The 19,961-nt window shown below is 41.1% G+C and overlaps 1 protein-coding gene across 5 annotated transcripts in view; it reads right to left on the minus strand.

Annotated features, from left to right (window-relative positions):
* Nucleotides 1-19,961, minus strand: part of SMURF1 (SMAD specific E3 ubiquitin protein ligase 1) — a 97,151-nt gene that overhangs the window by 15,926 nt on the left and 61,264 nt on the right. For 2 of the 5 annotated variants that reach the window (XM_079121242.1, XM_079121241.1), the window contains exons 2-10: nucleotides 9,908-9,946; nucleotides 8,704-8,812; nucleotides 7,189-7,322; nucleotides 6,977-7,042; nucleotides 5,641-5,716; nucleotides 3,978-4,219; nucleotides 3,232-3,316; nucleotides 2,003-2,149; nucleotides 818-1,016 (exon numbers count right to left, since the gene is read on the minus strand). In XM_079121242.1, the coding sequence (XP_078977368.1) occupies nucleotides 818-1,016; nucleotides 2,003-2,149; nucleotides 3,232-3,316; nucleotides 3,978-4,219; nucleotides 5,641-5,716; nucleotides 6,977-7,042; nucleotides 7,189-7,322; nucleotides 8,704-8,812; nucleotides 9,908-9,946 (1,097 nt within the window). Of the gene's footprint in view, nucleotides 1-817; nucleotides 1,017-2,002; nucleotides 2,150-2,829; nucleotides 2,905-3,231; nucleotides 3,317-3,977; nucleotides 4,220-5,640; nucleotides 5,717-6,976; nucleotides 7,043-7,188; nucleotides 7,323-8,703; nucleotides 8,813-9,907; nucleotides 9,947-19,961 lie in introns of all 5 variants that reach the window. The other 3 variants (XM_079121245.1, XM_079121243.1, XM_079121244.1) reach the window with 3 other exon arrangements.

A 19,961-nucleotide genomic window follows, 5' to 3' on the forward strand; every position in this document is an offset into this window, starting at 1 on the left:
ACCACTGAGGGCTGCCTAGTGGGCAGGAGTGGTGGCTGCAGCCCCTCACTCTCCCAGCACTGCTGTGCCAGTGTCCCACCCACACCTGGGCCTTCCTCTTGGGCGCTCTCCCCACAGGGGGAAGGTGCATGCCCCCTGCAGTGGGGGTCTCGCACCCCAGGCCTCTCTCAGCTGCCATAGCTCAGAGAGGAGCTCTGTGCACTTCCTGAATGGTCTCATTTGGTCATTTTTGGCCACTGTCCCCACTGTTTGAGAGATGGCTCAAACACAGGGGAGCTTTTGCCTCATGATCCTCTTTCCTAAGAAAAGGGCCCTGTCTGCTTAGGGACTCTGATGGTGTCCTTCCCAGGAACCATCTGCTCTTCCTGTGCCTGGAGATGACAGGGAGACTGCCTGGCCACCAAGCTTCTCTGAGAAGAAAGTGCTCTGAGGTGGAGCCCCCGTGGAAGGCAGCAGGGCCCGGAGCAACTGGGTCTGAGGAAAACAGACTGAGAACTGTAATCTGCACCACACAGACAGGGCCCCAAGGCGGCTGAGGGCTAGCTTCTGCACATCTCTCTCGGCTCTCACCTCAGAAGCCATCTACTTAGTTTTCAAACTGTTAGCACCTGAGGAAATATAGTCCCTCTCTCTACATGGGTCCTGATTAGCCCTGCATTTCACTGAGCAGCAGAATGGACACCTGAAATACTAACCAGAAAGCAGGGCTTGCTGCAATGGGAACCCGCCCACAGGTCAGTTCATTTAAAACAAAGGAGCCCACATCACCCTCGGCTGATCCACAGGGCTGACTTTCTACGCCTGATGAATTCTGTACCTCAAATATTTCTTCTCTGGAAACTTCAATTCGGCAATGACCAGCTTGGGGTTGCTGAAGTGACAGCTCGTGTCTGAGGACTTTGAGTTTCTGGACTAAATCTCTTTCATATCTCTGGGCAGGAAGCTCCTCATCCTCCACGGAGCCTTCACTGGGCAGCGGCAGCGGCTGGCTGGGCTCCTTTAGTTGGCACTGGTGACTGGAGAAGAAGAAAATCAGTCAAGTCACACCAGGAGCAAAGGCCAAGAGCGGCAAACAAGGCCCCGCACGTGGCAGGGACCCAGAAGAACTTGTTACACAACTTCAGGTTGAGTTCTTTTCTCTGAGGACATAAGGAGGTACCCAGATGTGCAACAACAACTGGTGGCCACCATCCACCTCCATATTGGCCTAGGGTACAATAAAGGAGATTCCCCAATTCCAAGCGACTGTTTATCTTGTACATTTTTGCTACAAACAGAAACAGAAATTGCTCTCATTTCTCCTGCATCTACTACACACCAAAGAGACTGACCAGCACACAGCTAGCTGCACGCTGCCAGTCAGAATGAAACTGGGTTGATGGGAATTTTTTTTTAAGGAGATAATCACGGAGGGAGGCCACACACACAAGAGCAAACAACTTGAGTGAACTCCAATGCTAAGCATCCCTCCTTTCAACTGCCTAGGGATTCCTAAATCTGCTCATTAAGGGCAAAGTATCAGTAAAATAAAGGAGTAGGATCCATGGAATGACAAAGTGGCATCTGCCCTGCTCAGGTTCTGCTGCCACGTAGGAAAGCTAAGTGAGATGTTTTGTCGTGAGGACATCACAGATCCATAGCACTGAATGTGGAACACAAGGTCATTCCCAAACTCATTCCTATACCTCGCATTCTCTGAGCCAGGTCTGCCATTAGAGCACCGTGTGCTGAAGCTTCATCAACGAAGCTGCTTAATACTGTCCTCTTGGTGACTTTTACTTAGGCTGCATGTAGGAAGAGCAGCAATAAAATATGGCCTCAGTAATATCCATGTTAATTTAAGAATTTAAAATATGCAGTTGTCCACTAAATATTTACCCAATTTTGCTCATAGTTATTGTCCAACAAACAATGCAGTAGACAAATCAAGAAAAGTGTGAATAGAAGAAAACATTCAGTTGTCAATGGAAGAGGTCAACAAAGATTTTTTAGAAAGTCTTACTTCATGATGTGGTGTAACCTTGGATCTGTAAACTGGGTTGTTCGGTTATTATGATCTACAAAATATATTCTCCCAGAAACTGTACTTCTGACTTCCCAACCTGGTGGCAGTGGTCCGAGTTCATCACAATTCACACTGTTAAGGTCTCTACCAAAATGGAAGAAACAGGGAGGTTTATCCAACTGAGTACAGAGAAGCAAGACTAGGTCTACCCCAGGAACATCACTTCTTAGAGAGACCAGCACAGCGGGAGGCATCTCAAAGCTGTCAGAAGGCTACCTGCATTCACAAGTCCAATCAAATGCTCCAAGTCAGAAAGGTTTCTTCAAGGAAAAGCTCCCAGAGGGCTCAGGATTTTTCAAGGTCAAGGGGGATGTACGACGTGCGCTGGAAAATTTGATTCTGAGCAGCTGCATCAGCCCGGGCATTCTTGCTTTCAGGCTGCTTTTTGTTAAGCAAGCAGTCTCACTATCAGGCTCTTGATTAATTACTTCAGTACACGCCACAGAAGACAGGGGCGGTGGGGGAGGGGGCACGGCATTTCTGATGGAGATGCTTTTGTAATTAACACAAAAGCCTGTCATTCCTTCCAGGGAGTACTGGAGAGACACCTCATTCATTTGCAGGTAATATTTCCATTGTAATTATAGATACTGAAATGTAAATTCAACATGGACTTGGAGAATCAAAGACAGGAAGCTTATTCTCAGGTGAAACAAAGTATGCATAAAAAGGAAATAAATATTACCAAAAGCCTTATTAGGTAGTAATGCTATTTTAAAAAAGAAACTCAACTCTGTTATGGGCATGTTGGGGGGCTCTCTGACCTAGGCTTAGCTGTATGGTCTTGTAGAAGAGATTTGCACAGAAAAGCTTCATCTCCCCAGAATGGGCCCACAGGGAATGAGCAAGAGGGATAATCAGGTAGAAGAGAGAAAGGGTAAGAGCACCCTTATATTTCCTTTTTACTTTGTAGAACATTCTAAGCATATAAGAAAGTTGAGAGAGACGATAATGAAATTGCCCATGAGCCTACTCTGGCAATCATCAACTCACAGACAACCTTGTTTCAAATACATCCCATTCACACCTCACCCAACTTATTGAAGGAACCCTCATTTCACTCATCCATACTTTTAAACTAAGAGCAACACATCTGGAAGGGGACTGGCTCTGAATAGCAACCGCTGGAAGACCAGCTTGGATGGTATGCATTTCAGCAAACCTACCTGGGTATCCGGGGGTCATGCCACGTGCTAACTCCAGTCTGTGTGTGCAAAAAGTAAACTTGCCCTTGTACTGTCGTTCTCTGTTCTGCACAAGAAATCGGGAGAGAATTAGAGAAGTCCAATTCCACAGAGTGGTCGACCCTTCCTCTATTCTGTTCACACTGATTGTACACTTCCTTTCACCGCTCTTTAACTTCACTGGGAAAGGACCGGAAAGGGCACAACCCTGTCTCAACATCTGGGTGGGTCTTCCTCCCCTCACTGAGCCACCAGTGGGAGGAGCCACCTTTATGCACATCTGTCACCTCTCTGCCACCCTGAGACTGACCTGACTTTTACATCCATTTTCTCTGCGTGCTCTTGCTTCTGGATTATCTGCCAAGCCTAAACTACAGGCCCCTTCGCGTCTGTCCTCTTTTGGGGGGAGGGTCAAGGGATCCCTTCTTCTCACCCTTGTCCCCTGCTGTCATTCCTATGCTCTAGGCACAGATCACAGCAGATTCCCTCATCTATTTACACAGTACCTGTGTTCTCTTTGGCATTAGCGTGCCTAAAATTTCCCACTATTTCTAAACTGAGAGACCAGAGCAACTGCTGAGGATTCACTGTCAGCCAAACTCATCACCTCTTTGCCACAGCCGCCAAATGGCAAAGGAAGGTGGGCCGAGCTTACTAAAAACACTTGCAAAAGCAGTGATCTGTGCAAGAACGTGATGCCAGTCAGGGACGCCACAGTGTCCTCTCACCATAGCCTTCCGGCAGTTCTGGTGACTGGTGGCCATGTGGTCGGTTCTGGGGTGTCTGTAGTGAACCTCGGACCTCCGGATTTCTAAGCCGTTGAGCTTGAAGCCTTTGATCTTGACTTGGAGACTCTGCAAACCTGCAGTTTCCTCCGCCTGCGGCAGCACCAGTACCATCTGAGTAGGGGGCCGGCTCCTCCATGAAGCAGCTGAGCGGCCTCCCGGGTCCTGAGTCTTCATACACTGTTCTGGAAGGAAGAAGGCCCAACTGGTATGGGAACCTGTGGAAGTGTCATGAGACCTGGGCCTTCAAATTCCACCGGATACTCCTTTCCTTTAACAACTGAGCGTGCCCCGCGTGCTGAGGATTACGAACTCCATCGGGGCCTAATTTGAAAGGGCGGGCTCTTTCAAAGGAACAGGCAGCGAGAAGGAGCCACATCGAAAGAGCCATCAAGGCCGCCCATACAGTGCACCTTAGGGTAAAGCTGAATGATGGGAAAAAGACAATTTTGCACTATAAGGAGGCTGTAAAATGAGATTTCATTTTTCTGGAGTTAAAATCAAATCCAAATACTCCATTTTACTTATTATTTTACTCTCTAATGGAATTCCTGGTTACGTAAAATACCACAATGACTCTAAGTGCTTTTTAAATATAAATTTTCACCCCCTGGGCAATTTTGAAGATAATTTACCTTAAGAGACTATTTTTCCCTTCTAAGTACATGAAAAAGAAACACTCATATTGAAAGTTTTCAAATAGATACACAAACTGAGAGATTAGAACTATGAGTGGCCCCCGGAACCTCCACCCTGTGCCCATCAACCAGCGACAAAGCCATCACCTGGGTGCTCTCCAATTCCTCCCTGCCAACGTCTTATTTCATCCTTAGACATTTCAGCACACAACTCACAAAGTTAAGGACTTTTTCTATTATCTGAACTACACATTAATTTTGAAAAAACTCAAATATCAGCATTCAGATTTCTTCAGTTGTCTCATAAATGAGGATCCAAAGTCCACACACTGCATTTAGTACCTATCTTATATCATTAATTTACAGGTCCTCCTTCCCTCCTTTTTATTTTTTAACTTTTCTTATGGGATAGCTGAAGTGCCATCAGGGCCACCTATTCAGTGCATCCCTACAGAATGTCCACTCTGGATCTTGCTTATTGTATTCCTTCAGGTCAAAGTGACACATTCCCTGTGCCCTGTGTGTATGTTAATGTGATATTGTTTCCTAGGTCTGTTAATTGATGGGGAACAGCAAGATTGTGAGAGTGACCAACGAGTTTTTAAATATTTGGGGGTTTTTGTGTGTGTGTGTTTTAGATTCCTCCCCTTAATGTCAAGTATGAACTCATGAGTCTTTAATAGATTTGATGTTTCAATTCATTGTAGTTATAATTCTTATTGATGCTCAAACTGTCCCATCTTTGGCCAGAGGGAGGCTCCCAAGCTGGATCCTGAGTTTTCTGGGCATAACCCCAGTAATTACAGCCACCTTTATAAACAAGTCAGTTGGATCGTAGTTTTATCCCAAAAAACCATTAATGCATCCCAAGTGTCCAGGACAGCGACATGAGAGGAGGGTTACCTTCCTACAGGCTGAGAGCCCATGGAAGTAGAGTGCTTGGCTGGTGTCACCACGGTCATACGTACCCTTCATTTTCTAACAGTCCCCTGCAGTCCACCACCGACCCTCCAGTGCCTATTCTGTCTCGCGTCTGTAAACTGACTAAAACAGAAAAGAACAGCCTGCATTAAAACCAGTGGTGTTTTATACAAGGGTAGTACAATGAGCCATTGCAACTTAATAATTTATTTACCACAGCAGCATAAAAAACGAGGCACCTGTATGTATGCGCACACGCGCACACACGCACACACACGCGCGCGCGCGCACACGCACACACATACATCCCTGTGCTTTCAATATGCCAGATTTTACTCTAGTAGCTGCATACACCACATACCACCTGGACAGTCCCTGAAAACGTGCAGCAGAAAAGGCAATGGGGTTCTTAAGCTCCCCGTAAAGTAACAATGCAAAATTCGGCTCCTTAAATTACTTTATCCCTTAAGGAGACTGTGATTTATGTTTAATAAGGACGAGCACTTTCATTATCTGTGAAGTCTAGATCTCAATATTTACACTCTTGCTTTACTGTGGACAATAAAAAAACACTTATGAAGTCGTTTTCAGTTGTTTTCCCCCTGGAACATCCCTCCCCAAATAAAGGAAGAAATCACAAATGGAAAAGCAGTAAGTGAGAACTTTTTCATTATGATCATGTTCGGAATGTATACGCACTGTTCATAGTCTTGGCTCAAGTCTACCTAAGACAAAACCTACAAGATAGGAGTCAGAAAGTCACTCCGCTGCTGTGATACCATTTCTTTTGTTCCTTGCAATGCAAACAGTCAACATCAGCCTTACCTAAAATACTGATAAAATGGGGTGCATAATGGAATGAGCTACTTAACAGATAGATCACTTCCTACAGAATGCCTCAAGTCAGTACAGTAACATTGGCACATTTAAACTCTTCTCTCTGCACAATCTAATCCTTGACTTTAAAATTTACATTTTATGAAATCCATCACAAATCATCTTTGCTTTATACATATAAGGTGGGGCTTCCCAAAGAAACTATGGCCCCAGTCCTTGCATATGTGGCCACCATTCTTAACCTTTGAATAACACTTAATTGTCCATTAATATGATCAGAATTAATAATAATTAATTGTCCATTAATGTGATGATCAGAATGACTTTTTAAATTATAACCCCAAATCTTTCTGTACAAATGTAAATGATAAGATGAAGGGAATTCAATAAAATAATAAACACCACACACGACGCAACGTTTTAGAGATGGCCCATAGGTGGTCTGTCCTTGGAAGTATGTCAGTGCCTATGTGTGCTCCTCAGTGAGGACCAGCTGAGTGTTATGTTCTGTAAGAGAATCCTTTATACAGATGAGAAAGTTCTTACCCACTATTTGGCCACGAACTGCATCAGTATCTGAGGGATTTAGTTTGCATAGATCCAAACGCTGGTCTGCAAACAAACAATTCAAAACTTAACCCAAGGAAAGTTAACTAGGGGGGAGGCAGGAATTCTGTATTCAGCATTCAAAATAAAAACAGATGCCTCCTAAGCTTTCTTCAGTTGCAATAAGAGGCAGAAGAGCATTTGGTTCTTACAGCCGGTATCTTTTAATCTGCTGATGGCATTGGAGAGCAGCCGCACACAGCCCAGGAAGCCAGCTCCCTGTTTCTTGTGTATTTTCTTGTGGTTCCATACACTGATGGTTATAGAATCAGTTTTCCCAACATATCTGAAAAGAAAATGCAAACATTTTAATTGTATTTCTGAATTATGATAATCTTGTTGGAATTTTATCTGATTGAGTCAAGGATTCTTATATAATAAAACTGATTCTATATCTTGCATGTGACAGATATTCAATAAATATACCCCATACTAACTTTAAGAAGCTGGGGGGAGAGACTATAACCATTATGCAAGGAGCAGATACAGATCACCTCATGTTAATATAATGCTATAACAGAGGTTTACTGTGTTCTAATACTTCTGTAGGACAGTGACATGTTCATAAGTACCCACCAAGTGGACTTAACAAAAAATACTAGTTTGTAACAAGGGACTCCTTATAAACCCATAGATGCATCCAAAGTATACAAAAGTATAGTAAGACATTAAAGTCCCCCTCATTCTCAGTGTATGTCAACCACAGAAACCAACTTTCAGGACAAGAGGTGACAACCACTTTCCAAGTCATTTCTGGACCCTTCAGGTAATTGAAACTAAATCTTAGAATATAACTACTACAAAAAATCTGACCCAAATGTACATAGTACAATTTGTTAATTAAAAAAAAAAATCAGTATTACTTTGACGAAAATTTTTTTGGGTACCAGGGATTGAACCCAGGGGTGCTTAACCACTGAGCCACATCCGTAATCCTTTTTCATATTTTATTTAGAGACAGGGTCTTGCTGAGTTGCTTAGGGTCTTGCTAAATTGCTGAGGCTCGCTCTGAACGCTTGATCCTCCTGCCTCAGCCTCCAGAGCTGCTGGGATGACAGGCGTGCGTCATGGTGCCAGGCTACTTTGATGAAGATGAAAACACAGGTGCTTACAAAACAGTGATCTTCAAGTGCAATTCAATTCATGGATGAATATACAAAATCGTCTGCTGGTCTGTGGGCTTATGTATGTTTGGTCATGCAGAACTAAATTTTCTTCTACAGAAAATTTATCTGCATTAAAAAGCAAAATGTTCTTTAAAATCAACAGAACTATTCGATCCTAATAATGCATTTTTTGGGTAAAAACTACAACTAGATTTAGTGTTTCACTGAAAAACAGAGGAACCTTGAGGACATGAACTACAACCTACTCTTTCCTGCTAAAATGGCCAGGAGATTGAAAAGTCCAAGGATCACCACTAAAGAAATCATTAAAATCTCTGCAAATACCAAAGGAAAGACCTTCCAAGGACATAAACTGTAAAATTTGGTGATACGTGATCATTTTGCCATTCACATATAATCAATAAAAAGTTAGCAAGCCTTCCCCCCCACCCCACCCCCACCCCAATGCCCCCTGCCTGTCTTTTCTTTCCTAAATGCTCCTCTTCCAAGGAGACACCTACTTCTGGCTTTCCCCAAGTGGCTCGCAGGCGTTCAACTCACAGATCATAGTGCTGGTTCCATTTTGGGTCCAATGTGTTTTTCACAGTGTCGGTTGAGTGGCACTGCCCAGAGCCGTCCACAACAATCTTAGCAAAGGGGTCAGGGAGTCCTAGAGGAGAGAGGATAGCCACACCTGGATGAGACTCAGTGGCACAGACATCTTTCAGGCTAGAGGGAGCCACAAGGTCAGTTAGCAGGGCAGAAGATGGTCCCAGGACATTATTCTGTGATCCAAGGTTAGTTTCAACTAGAAAAGTAAATTATTATATTTAGCTTTCTAAGAGAGACACCCTATGCGCCTTCACTCTCAGATTTTTAGAGGACAGAAAAATATAAAATATCGACTTAAATTCAAAGAAATTTCCATCTCTGATGACCACTAAGTGGAGCTAATTAAATGGAGGAAAATGTATCTGTATGCTCTCTAAAAATAATAGTAGCCAAAAATCTTAGTCGTCTTACCTATGGAATGTCTTACCCACCTTAATTTGTTAAGTCCCTAAATGTCAGCGTATGAATCAGGCAGGTTTGTGGGATCAGACAGGTGGTGAGGTGTGAGGGTTTTGGAAACAGACCTGGAAGTGAGCCACTGCTTTGGAGCTTCCTAGCTACTTGGATAAAGCCTTTGAGCCTGAGATTCATCTTTAAAGTGTGAATAATACCACTTAAGAGCTGAGCCGCTATCTTGGGAGGATCAGAAAGTGTGAAGAATTTAATGCTGCAGGCATCTACTTGAAAGTAGGTGAATTTCTTACGTTGAGGAGTGATTTCTTCCTTTAGGATTCTCTACTTTTTACAATTCTTTTAATTACAGGACTTGAAAAATGTGATTTAATTTATAAAATTTATTATTAGGATTAATAATTCTACTCAAGTCAACTATTTTATAGGAAAACGTCTCATCTGTATTTGGACAGAAAACACTTCATTCCACAGAACACAATATCTTCTCAATAGGGAGGCAGAGAGCCCGGGTGTGGCTAGAATGAAGAGTGACAGTTTTTTCTGGTACGATTTAAAAATTCTATGCCTTTGAGCGAGGGAGCCCCTGTGTGGCAGTTGACTGGAAAACAAAGTTTGTCAACCATGTATTTCTATTCCAAGGTTTTTAGAAGAATATGCCCCATGTTTTTTATAAAGGTTAAAATTTCAGAAATACACGAACGATATTGATATTAGAAGAGCAAAAGGGGTATTTACTTACTGAAGAAGTCTTTCTTTGCAAGGTTCTTGGCACATAATACTAAAAACAAAAACAAAAAATACTAGGATTAACATTTAGGGACAAGATTTCTACCATCACAAGTCTATATTTGCAACAGAAAGCAAAGATTTTAAAGATTATCTTCGCCAATAATTTGTCTATCAAATTTAGTACCACATTAAACAAAAACCCAGCAATGACCTAAAAAGCAAAGCACTTTCTCCTCAAATTGGAGACCAGCTATAACAAATCTGAAATGCTTTAAATTTAAAATTGTATTTAAACAGAGGTAGATTTATCATCGATATGTTCTTAAACTACGTAGGATCACATAAAAACCAATTCAAATAAGGAAATAAAGACCTGAAACATTTACCTTTATAGCTAGTTATTGTTAATAACAACAAAAGGAGCTATGCTTTTTTTTGGGTAGGTGGGGCTACTAGGGATTGAACTCAGTACTTTTGTGTATGTGTGTGCGTGTGTGTGAGGTAATTTGAATCCAAGGTCTTACACAAGCTAAGTATGTGTTTTATCACTGAGCTGTATCCCTAGTCAATGATGCAATTTTATAAATGTAAACTTTGGTATATTGGAGAATATGGTAAAAAAAAAAATCATATATATATATATATATATAAAATCAGAGTGTTGTGAAGAACAAAAGACAGAATGTATGCTAAGACTATAGCATAGTGTCGGTATATAGAAAGAATGCAATTAATAGTGATTTTCTTGGGACTGAGGCTATAGCTCAGTGGTAGAGCACTTGCCTAGCATGTATGAGGCACTGGGTTCAATCCTTAGCACTGCATAAAATAAAGAAATAAAATAAAGGTATTGTGTCCATCTACAACAAAAAGTATATAAAAAGTAGTGCTATTCTCTTATTAATGAGATACTATCAGTTGCCATTAAGAAATTGTCACCACACCCATGTCACACCATAAAAGTTACTTTGTCAAGAGAGAATATGCAATGTACTTTCCTCTTTTGAATGCTTCACAAATTTTGCTAATTTGGGGGGATGGAGTTGACAATCTTGCTAATTTTTAAGAATATGTTCTAGGAATGTGGTTCAGCAGTAGCATGCCTGCCTAGCATCCGTGAGGCCTTGGGTTTAACTCCTAGTACTAGGGGAAAAAAACAAAAAGAGAATATAAAGTTTTAAGAATTTGTAAATATTATTTTACAAAAATATTTTTATTATTGTACAAACTTTTTGCTTTTTATATAATGACTTTATTTAATATATAATTCATATACCATACAATTCACCCATAATTCAATGGTTTCTAGCATCCTCATGGGATCAAACAACTATCACAATTAATTTTAAAACATTTTCATCCTCCCCAAAAGACATACTACAGCCAGGAGCAGCTGCTCCTCATTTAACCTCAAGCTCTCCAGCCCTAGGCAACCACTAACCTACTTTGTGTCTGAGAATTTGCCTATTTTGAACATTTCACATGAATGTGATCACATGATATGTGGCCTTTTATGACTGGCTTCTTTGACTCCACAGGGTGTTTTCAAGGTCTGTGACATGAGTTAACAGTCAGCCTTCTGTGTGACTGAGTTATCCGCCGTATGGATATACCACATTTTCTTTTCCACTCATCAGCAGGTGGACATTGGGTTGTTTCAACTTCTTGGCTCATTATACACAATCCCGTACCTGCTATTTTATAGACGTGTGTACTCATCATTATAAACCTGTGAGTGAAGTTGCTGGGGAGGGAGGGCATGTTTAACATTTTGAGGAACTGCCATGCCATCCCCTGGTGCTGCACCACGCTGCATAGCCCCCAGCTCTGTATGAGGGCGCCACTAACTCCTCATCCTCATTCATATTTGTTACTGTCTGCCTCTGTGATTTCCCATGTCTGTGGTTTTGATTTGCATTTCTCTGATCACTAATGCCTTTGAACCTGTCCTTCAGAGAAATTTCTTGTCCATTCTCTTCTCCACTTCGAAATTGGGTTGTCTTTTTATTATTAAGAATTCCTTATACTATATTCTAAAAATCCTTATCAACTGTAAGACTATTTTCTCCCAAGAAAGGTTCTCTCTTTCTTTATGGTGTCCTTGGAAGCATCCAAGTTTTTAATTTTTAATTAAGTCAACTGATCTATTTTCTTCAGTTGTTTGTGCTTTTGATATCATATCTAAGGCAACTGCCTAACCCAAGGTCTTGAAGATTCATTCCTTTCTTTTCTTCTAACAGTTTACAGTACAGGTGCCGTGGAAACCAGTCTGGAAGTCCCTCAAAACATTAAATGTGGAGTTACCTTATTGCCCTCCAGCAACTTCATTCATACATTTATAATGAAGAGAAATAAGTCGTGTCTATATAATAACTTCTGTGGGATTATTTACAATAGCTAAGAAGTAGAAATAATCCAGATGCTTATTAGTTAGCTCTTAATTATTCATTTAGATCTAGATCCATTTTGAGGTTTTTGTTTTGTTTTTTAAGGGTGTGAAGTGGTCCAACTCCATTCTCTAGCCAGGGAATATCCAGTTATACCAAAACTATTTGTTGAAAAGTCTATTCTTTCCCACTGATTGTTCTTGACATCCTTGGATCCGTAAGTCTCTCCTCAAGCCACGACACACTCTCTTAATTACTATAGCTTTGTAGTAAGTTTCGAAATCAGGAAAGATGGATCTTCCATCCTTGCTCTTCTTTTTCAAGACTGGATTTGCTATTCTGAATCTGTTGAGTTTCCATATGAATTTTAAATTCAGCTTGTTAATTTCTGCAGCAAATGCCAGCTGGGATTCAATAAGGACTAGACTGAATCTGTAGGTGAATTTTGGAAGCACTGACATTTTTTTTTTTAACATATTTTTTTTTAGTGGTTGATAGAACTTTATTTACTTATATGCAGTGCTGAGGATCAAACCCAGTGCTTCACACATGCTAGGCAAGCTCTCTACCACTAAGCCACAACCCCAGCCCAGCACTGCCATCTAAATAATATGAAATATCTGAATTCATGTGAGATTTCTCCCTTTTGTTTAGGTCTTCTTTCAATACTTTCAACTTTTTTTTTTTTTTTTTTTTTTGTAATTTTCAGAGATCTGTTTTGCACCTCTATTAAATTTATTTCTATTTTATTCTTTTTGATGCTATGGCATATGGAATTGTTTTCTGAATTTCATTTTCTGACTGTTCATGGACCATGTATAGAAAAACAATTGATTTTTGTATATTTATCTTATACTTAACAACCGTGCTCAATGAATTAATTAGCTCTAATACTCTTTCGTGGATTCCTTTGCATTCTCTACATATGAAATCATGTCATCTGAAAACATATTTCCTTTTTTCCAATCTGGATGCCTTTCTTTTCTGGCCTAATTGCACAGTACTTTCAGTACAATATTGAACACCACTGGTGGAAATCCTTCTCTGTTCTTGATCTTAAACTTCAAAATTCAATCAATGGAGAATGTGTGAGCTGTTGGTTTTTCAATAGATGCCCTTTATTAGGCTGAGGAAATTTTCTTCTATTTCTAGTTTAAGTATTAAATGTTTTAACCATATAATGGTGTTACATTTTAACAAACGCTTTTCCTGCATCTACAAAGACTTTTATAGTGCTTGCCTTTAACTACTGATACAGTATAGGATTATTATATTAATTGATTTTCATATGTTGAACCAACCTTACATTCTAAAAGAAATTTCACTTAGTAGTGGTACATAATCCTTTTAATACTCTGCTGTAGTCACTTTGCCAGTATTTTGTCAAGAAATTTTGCATCTCTATACCCACCAGTTCTGGGCCCCCAAAGGAGCTGGTGTCAGGCGGCTTCTGAATGCCAATGACTCTGGTCCCACATTTCAAAAACATTATTCTGTGTTCATATTTACAAGGCTAGTCGTGTTGTAATTTAATGCTCATTCCAGTGGAATTTGGTTACATCATAAAATGGAGAAGGTCTTAGTAATGTTAGCACAAAGAAAATTTTGCCTCAATTTGTATAAAGGTCATTTAGGGTCATTCTGAATCTAGTTTAAAGGTATATGATTTCCTACTAAAATAATTTTGTGATCTAAAATAATTTTGTGATCTTGAGATATAATTATCTCTACTCTAGGAGGTTATAATGATAGAAGATAATTCATTAGATGGTATAAAATTCTACTCTATCTAAATCTAGCACTCCTTTCTAAACAAGTCAGTTTATGTACCAGTTATGCATGAGGTTCTGGGGACCCAACAATGAATAAAAGAGATATTTATTCTTGTAGAAAATGAAACTTATTTTCCAGTGTCGACCACTGCATGGCTGCCACAACCCCGGCTCTAAAGTGCCCCTTGACCTTGACCACATCCCATCTCTTGCATCCCATGATTTCCTAATCACACACCATAGCTCTCCTACCACTGGGGAAATTACACAACATTCACTGAACATCTGAAATCATGGAAGGGAAGTGTCTTGCTCACAAAAGATGGGGTCATGGGAATGCTATCTGCGGTGTCGCGCGCTCCCAGAATGAGCCACGACAGAAATTTAGGGCTTTATTCTATCTTACGAAATGTCCTCATTTGTGTCAATTCTTCACTATTTTTCTATCCAACCAAGCTAGAAATTTTCATTGTAATTTTTTTTACTCTTCCCTCTTCCTATTTATGTGTCCTATTAGTTTTTCTTCTTCCTCCTCTAATTGTCTCTTGAACTGTCCTTTCTTATTCTTGAGATCCACTCAAAACAGTGCCTTCCTTGCCTTAAGCTTCACAAGTGCACAAGGTGTCAGATCCATCTCTGTTTTTCTCTCCCGGCTTGTTTTGAGACAGGGTCTCACTTTGTTACCTAGGTTGGTCTCAAATTCCTGGACTTAATAGATCTTCCTGCCTCCGCCTTCTGAGTAGCTGGAAGTACAGGCCAGTACCACCATACCCAGTTGGATCAATCCTTTGAAATGCCATTTTCATGTTCTTAGGCTCAAAAAAGATCTAATGACTGTAATCTCTGAAACTGAAATCTAAATTTCTGCCTGGGTTTTAAGGTTTCCCATCCAATACTATCACGTTTATTTCCCACTCTTCCTCATGGTCTAGTTGGTTCATTCCCCCTCCTGCCCACCCCAGGGGTTAGGCCTTGCTCCTTAACCCACAGGACAATCCCTGTCTGCAGTCTGCACTGTCTTCCAGACCAGGCACTTCCCCAGTGAAGCCTCATTCAGGTCAGTGTTTCCCAAACAACACTCTGTGGTCACCTTTCCACTAGGGCCTAAACAAAACAATGACACCATAGGGGAATTTTTACAAGACCAACTAATGACTTGTAAACAGCTGGCCTTTTTCCTGAGGTTATATCTTTCCTACTTTTTTAATGTGAAAATATCCTCTCTTTAATGAAATGAGGTAACAAAACATGCTGATAATTTTAACAGTGACTTTGCCAAATAAAAAGTTCACAATATATTGATACACACATCTACATAATGTTTGGACTTATCTGGAAATTACTTCCCCAACCATGGACGATGTATGTCCTCTTTTTAGTGCAATTTACTTTAAGAACCAAAGGGTTTAGCACTCAACAACCTTCCATGCAGGTGGCTAGTCACCCAGCTGAAGTCTCTGTTGGGAGGAGACAAAATCTTCAGCCTTCAGGCATGTGTAAATGTGGCACTGACCTCCGGGATTTTATGATGAACTAAAAACAAATATAAGCCAAAGAAAAACAATGATAGGAACAGAAAACTAAGCTATTGTCTCAATAGCTTTAAACATCCAAGTAAAATTTTGATTTATTAGAAAATATAACTTACCACCTAGGAGATCTGCCAACACATGTTAGTTATCTACTTTATCTAACATTTAGGTCTGAAACTCACTTTTTACATTTTTCTCTGAGGAAAAAAATCCTTTAAGATACAAATGGGGGTAAGAAGAGAATCCCTGCTAAAGACAGTGAAGGGGGTTTTCTGCCTGATGAGTTTTACTGCCATGCCACATTCAAAACCATTGTACCAGAGCCATTGATTAGTCCATTCAGATGCAGTTAGGAAATCTTCAGGTTTATAGTAGAAGGGGAAAAAAAGGAGAACATATTGCAGTTATATCAACAGACTCAAAATGCTAAAGAATTTCAACCCATGTACCAGAACTAACTCCATTCTATCACCTGCTTACGGAAACACTTTTTTCCAGTCCTTCTCAACACACATCCCCACTCTCCAGGTACCATTACATGCTAAGATAATTTCTTCTTTTGAGGGGAAACTTGTCTACATTAACAAAACATTCTAGCAATCCCAGCTTACCCTATTGACATCAGAGGTTGGGGTAAGTCTCTGGCAAAGTCTCTGGTAAAGACCCTGAGATGGGTTTCCAAAATACATCCTCGCTTAAAATATGGAAGCCATAGCTTCATCTTCTATAAATGCATTAAATTCCAAATAAACAACAAATCCATGTGAACTGTTTGAAACCAGAGGTATGTCAGAGTTCAAATTAAAACCTAGGCCCTGTGGGGTGAGGTAGACCACAGCAGTGATGCTGCCCACCCCCATGGGACGCCAAGCCAGCTCCAAGGACAGGGAGCTGAGGTGCCAGTCCCTCCACTTGTCCCCATGCCACCCCTGGCAGCAAACACTATACTATTTCTGATTCTGAATAGGCTAAAGAGCACTTTCATCTTCATTACCCTCCAGTTACTCCCAGGATGGGGCAAGAGGATGCACAGAGCAGGTGTCCTTTCCCCCCACTTTATGGGTGAAAGTATTATGGTTCAGAAAGAGGGGGTTGGGTGGAGCTCAGAGGCAGAGCATTGCTTAGCATCAGTAGACTCTGGGTTCAGTTCCCAGCATAGGAAGGAAGGAAGGAAGGAAGGAAGGAAGGAAGGAAGGAAGGAGAGAGGGAGGCAGGGAAGGAAGGAAGGAAGGAAGGAAAGAGGGTGGGGAGAGAGGGAAGGAGGGAGGAGGGAGGGAGAGAGGAAGGAAGAAATAAAGAGGGGGGAAAGAGGGAGGGTGGAGGGAAGGAAGAGGAAGAAGAAAGAAAGAAATCAAGAAATCGAAAGGACTCAGAAATTGACCATGTACCTCCCTTCCACCTCCAGTCACTGAACACTCTGGTGGCAGTACCCTTGCTCAAGAGTTTGAAATTAAACTTGTAACCCACTTAACATCCAGCTGCACTGGAACAAGTACCCTGTCTTTCTTATTCGCTAGTGTATCCTCAGGGCATGGTACACAAAGGTGACTTTAAAAAGATTTGCTAAATTAGGTGATGGCTTCTTTAAAACTACCTGTTTACCCACTGGACTAAAAGCTGCAGGAAGGCAGGCTGTCTGCTGAGCCATTACATTCCTGCCATGGAGCAGGGCCCTGCTGTGAATTAGTGCTCGATGAATGTGTGTTGAAATAAATGAATAATTGCTTGACTGACTGACTGAGTGGATGCAATCGTTCTGCCAGTGCCTTGGCTGTGATCTGGATCCTCGAAGACGCTGCTGCCTGGCAGAGTTCACTCTTCAGAGCAACTTGACGCTATTGCGCAAGGTACCCTCAGTGACATTTGGCACTAGAAAAGAATGCTCTGCAGTTTCAAACCAGAGGTCCCGTTAAAGTGAGGGGGAAATGAGCTATGTGTCAAAAAGAAGTCATAAAGTCCTACAGACATTTGGAACTCTATTTTAACAAACCCTCATTAATGGACAAAATCATTTTTACATCCTAAGAGATAATCTCCAAGGATTTGTGAGGCGAGTATATTCCAGGGAAATCAATAACTGAGGTTCATACTTAATCTTTAACTCTTACTTTTTTGCTTTGCCCTGCAGTGCTGGGGATGGAATGTGGGCCCCCACGCATGCTAGGTAAGTGAGCTCCATGCTCCTGGCCCCGAAATTCTACTTTTAAAATGTTGCTTCCCCACCCACCACCTGCCCCACAGAATCCACAGCGCCCACCCACAGCAGGTGAATCCTCCTGGTGAAGACGGAAGTCAGGCCCCACAGGAAACAATTTCCAAAGTTGCTATTCTTTGTTTGATTTCTTCCCAAGTATCACCAACAACCAACACCTTAACTTTGGAAGATAAGAAAAATGTCTCATTTAGAGCCTGTCTCTGTAGAATACTTGTTGTTGTTTTTAATTAAAGCATTATGGTTATACACAGTAGCCAGGTTAGTAGTAATAGTTTTGACAGTCATATACCCATGGAATTTGATTCACTACATTTCAGTCCCTACCTCCCCCCACTTTCCCTCCCTCTCTTTTCTCCCCTGTTCTTCTTCTATTCTACTGATCTTCCTTCATTTATTTTTTTATTCCTTTTTTTTTTTTTTTTTTTTTTTTTGGAACTGGGGGGTCGAACCCAGGGCTTTGCAGATGCTTTGCCACTGAGCTACATCCCAGCCCATCACTTATTTATTTTTGATTGGTGCTTTTTACATATACATAAAGGTGAAATATTTATATATGCACATAGCACGATTTTTTTGTTAAGTTCATTCTGCATTGCCTCCCCTTTCCCATCCCCCCTCCCTCATGACTTCCTCCTCCTACTCCATTGACCTTCTCGATATCTCTGTGATATCAAATCCTCCCTCCTTTTTTCCCCTATTTTTCTCTAGCTTCCACATGTGTGAGAAAACACTCAACCCTTGATTTTCTGAGTCTGGCTTATTTTACTTAGCATGATGTTCTCCATTTCCATTCATTTACCCGAAAATGCCGTAATTTCATTCTTCTCATGTCTGGGTAAAACACTCCTGTGTATATATACCAGATTTTCTTAATCCATTCATCTGTTGATGGGCAGCTGGGCTGGTTCCATGATTTGGCTATTCTGAACTGTGCTGCTATAAACATTGATGTGGCTGTACCACTATAGTATGCTGATTTTAGTTCTTCTGGATAAATACCAAGGAGTGGGATAGCTAGGTCATATGGTGGTTCCATTCCTAGTTTTTTAAGGAATCTCCATACGGCTTTCCAGGGTGGTTGTACTAATTTGCAGTCCCACCAAAAATACGAGTGTACCTTTTCCCACATCCTCACCAGCATTTATATTTTGATAACTGCCATTCTGATGGGTGTGAGATGAAATCTCAGTGTAGTTTTGATTTGCATTTCCCTGATTGCTAGAGATGTTGAATATTTTTTTCATGTATTTGTTGCCCATTTGTGTTTCTTCTTTTGAGAAATGTCTGTTTAGTTCTTTTGCTGATTCGTTGATTGGGTTATTTGGGATTTTGTTGTTGTTGAGCTTTTTGAGTCCTTTACGTTTCTCTCTTACATACACCTGATGGAATGTTTATCAACCGCATTTAAGTAGAACAAGGCCATCAAGGGTCAGGGCCATGTTACAGATGGAAACATTTCTTTGCCTTGAAGCAGAGGAAACTTCAGATCCACATTGACAAAGTTTTGCCTAAATACTTACAATCCAAAAGCAACCAGTTCCTAGGTCAGTTAGTTCTTTAATGCTGTCTCTCTACATGTTTATCTTCCCTTTGTAATGTCCCTTATTTAAACAGCACACATATGACAATGTTTCTTAATTCCAACAATTTGTTCCCCAATGTCTAGCATCTCCTGTCTCCTGAAAAGATCACAGCAGTTTGCATCCAACACTACTACCCTGGAGAGTAGAATCTCCCAGAAACCACTGGCACAGGCAGCGGCCAGAAACACTCAATAAATGGGCACAGTGCCACACGCCTGTAATCCCAGCGGGCTTGGGAGGCTGAGGCAGGAGGATCGCCAGTTCAAAGCCAGCCTCAGCAAAAATGAGGCACTAAGCAACTCAGTGAGACCCTGTCTCTAAATAAAATAGGAAATAGGGCTGGGCATGTGGCTCAGTGGCCAAATGTCCCCGAGTTCAATCCCCAGTACCCACCCCCCCCCAAAAAAAAAAAAAATCCTCAACCAAACTTATCAGGAAGTTTGGAAATTTTGTTTTGTGAAAATTTTAAAATGCAATCTACCCTTTAGTGTAATAGTAGCTAAAATTCATCAAACGCTTATGGTGTAAGCAGACATTACATATACATGACCATATTTACTCAACATCACAATTCC

The sequence above is a fragment of the Sciurus vulgaris genome, assembly GCF_902686455.1.
Source record: "Sciurus vulgaris genome assembly, chromosome: 18".
Taxonomy (NCBI): Eukaryota; Metazoa; Chordata; class Mammalia; order Rodentia; family Sciuridae; genus Sciurus; species Sciurus vulgaris.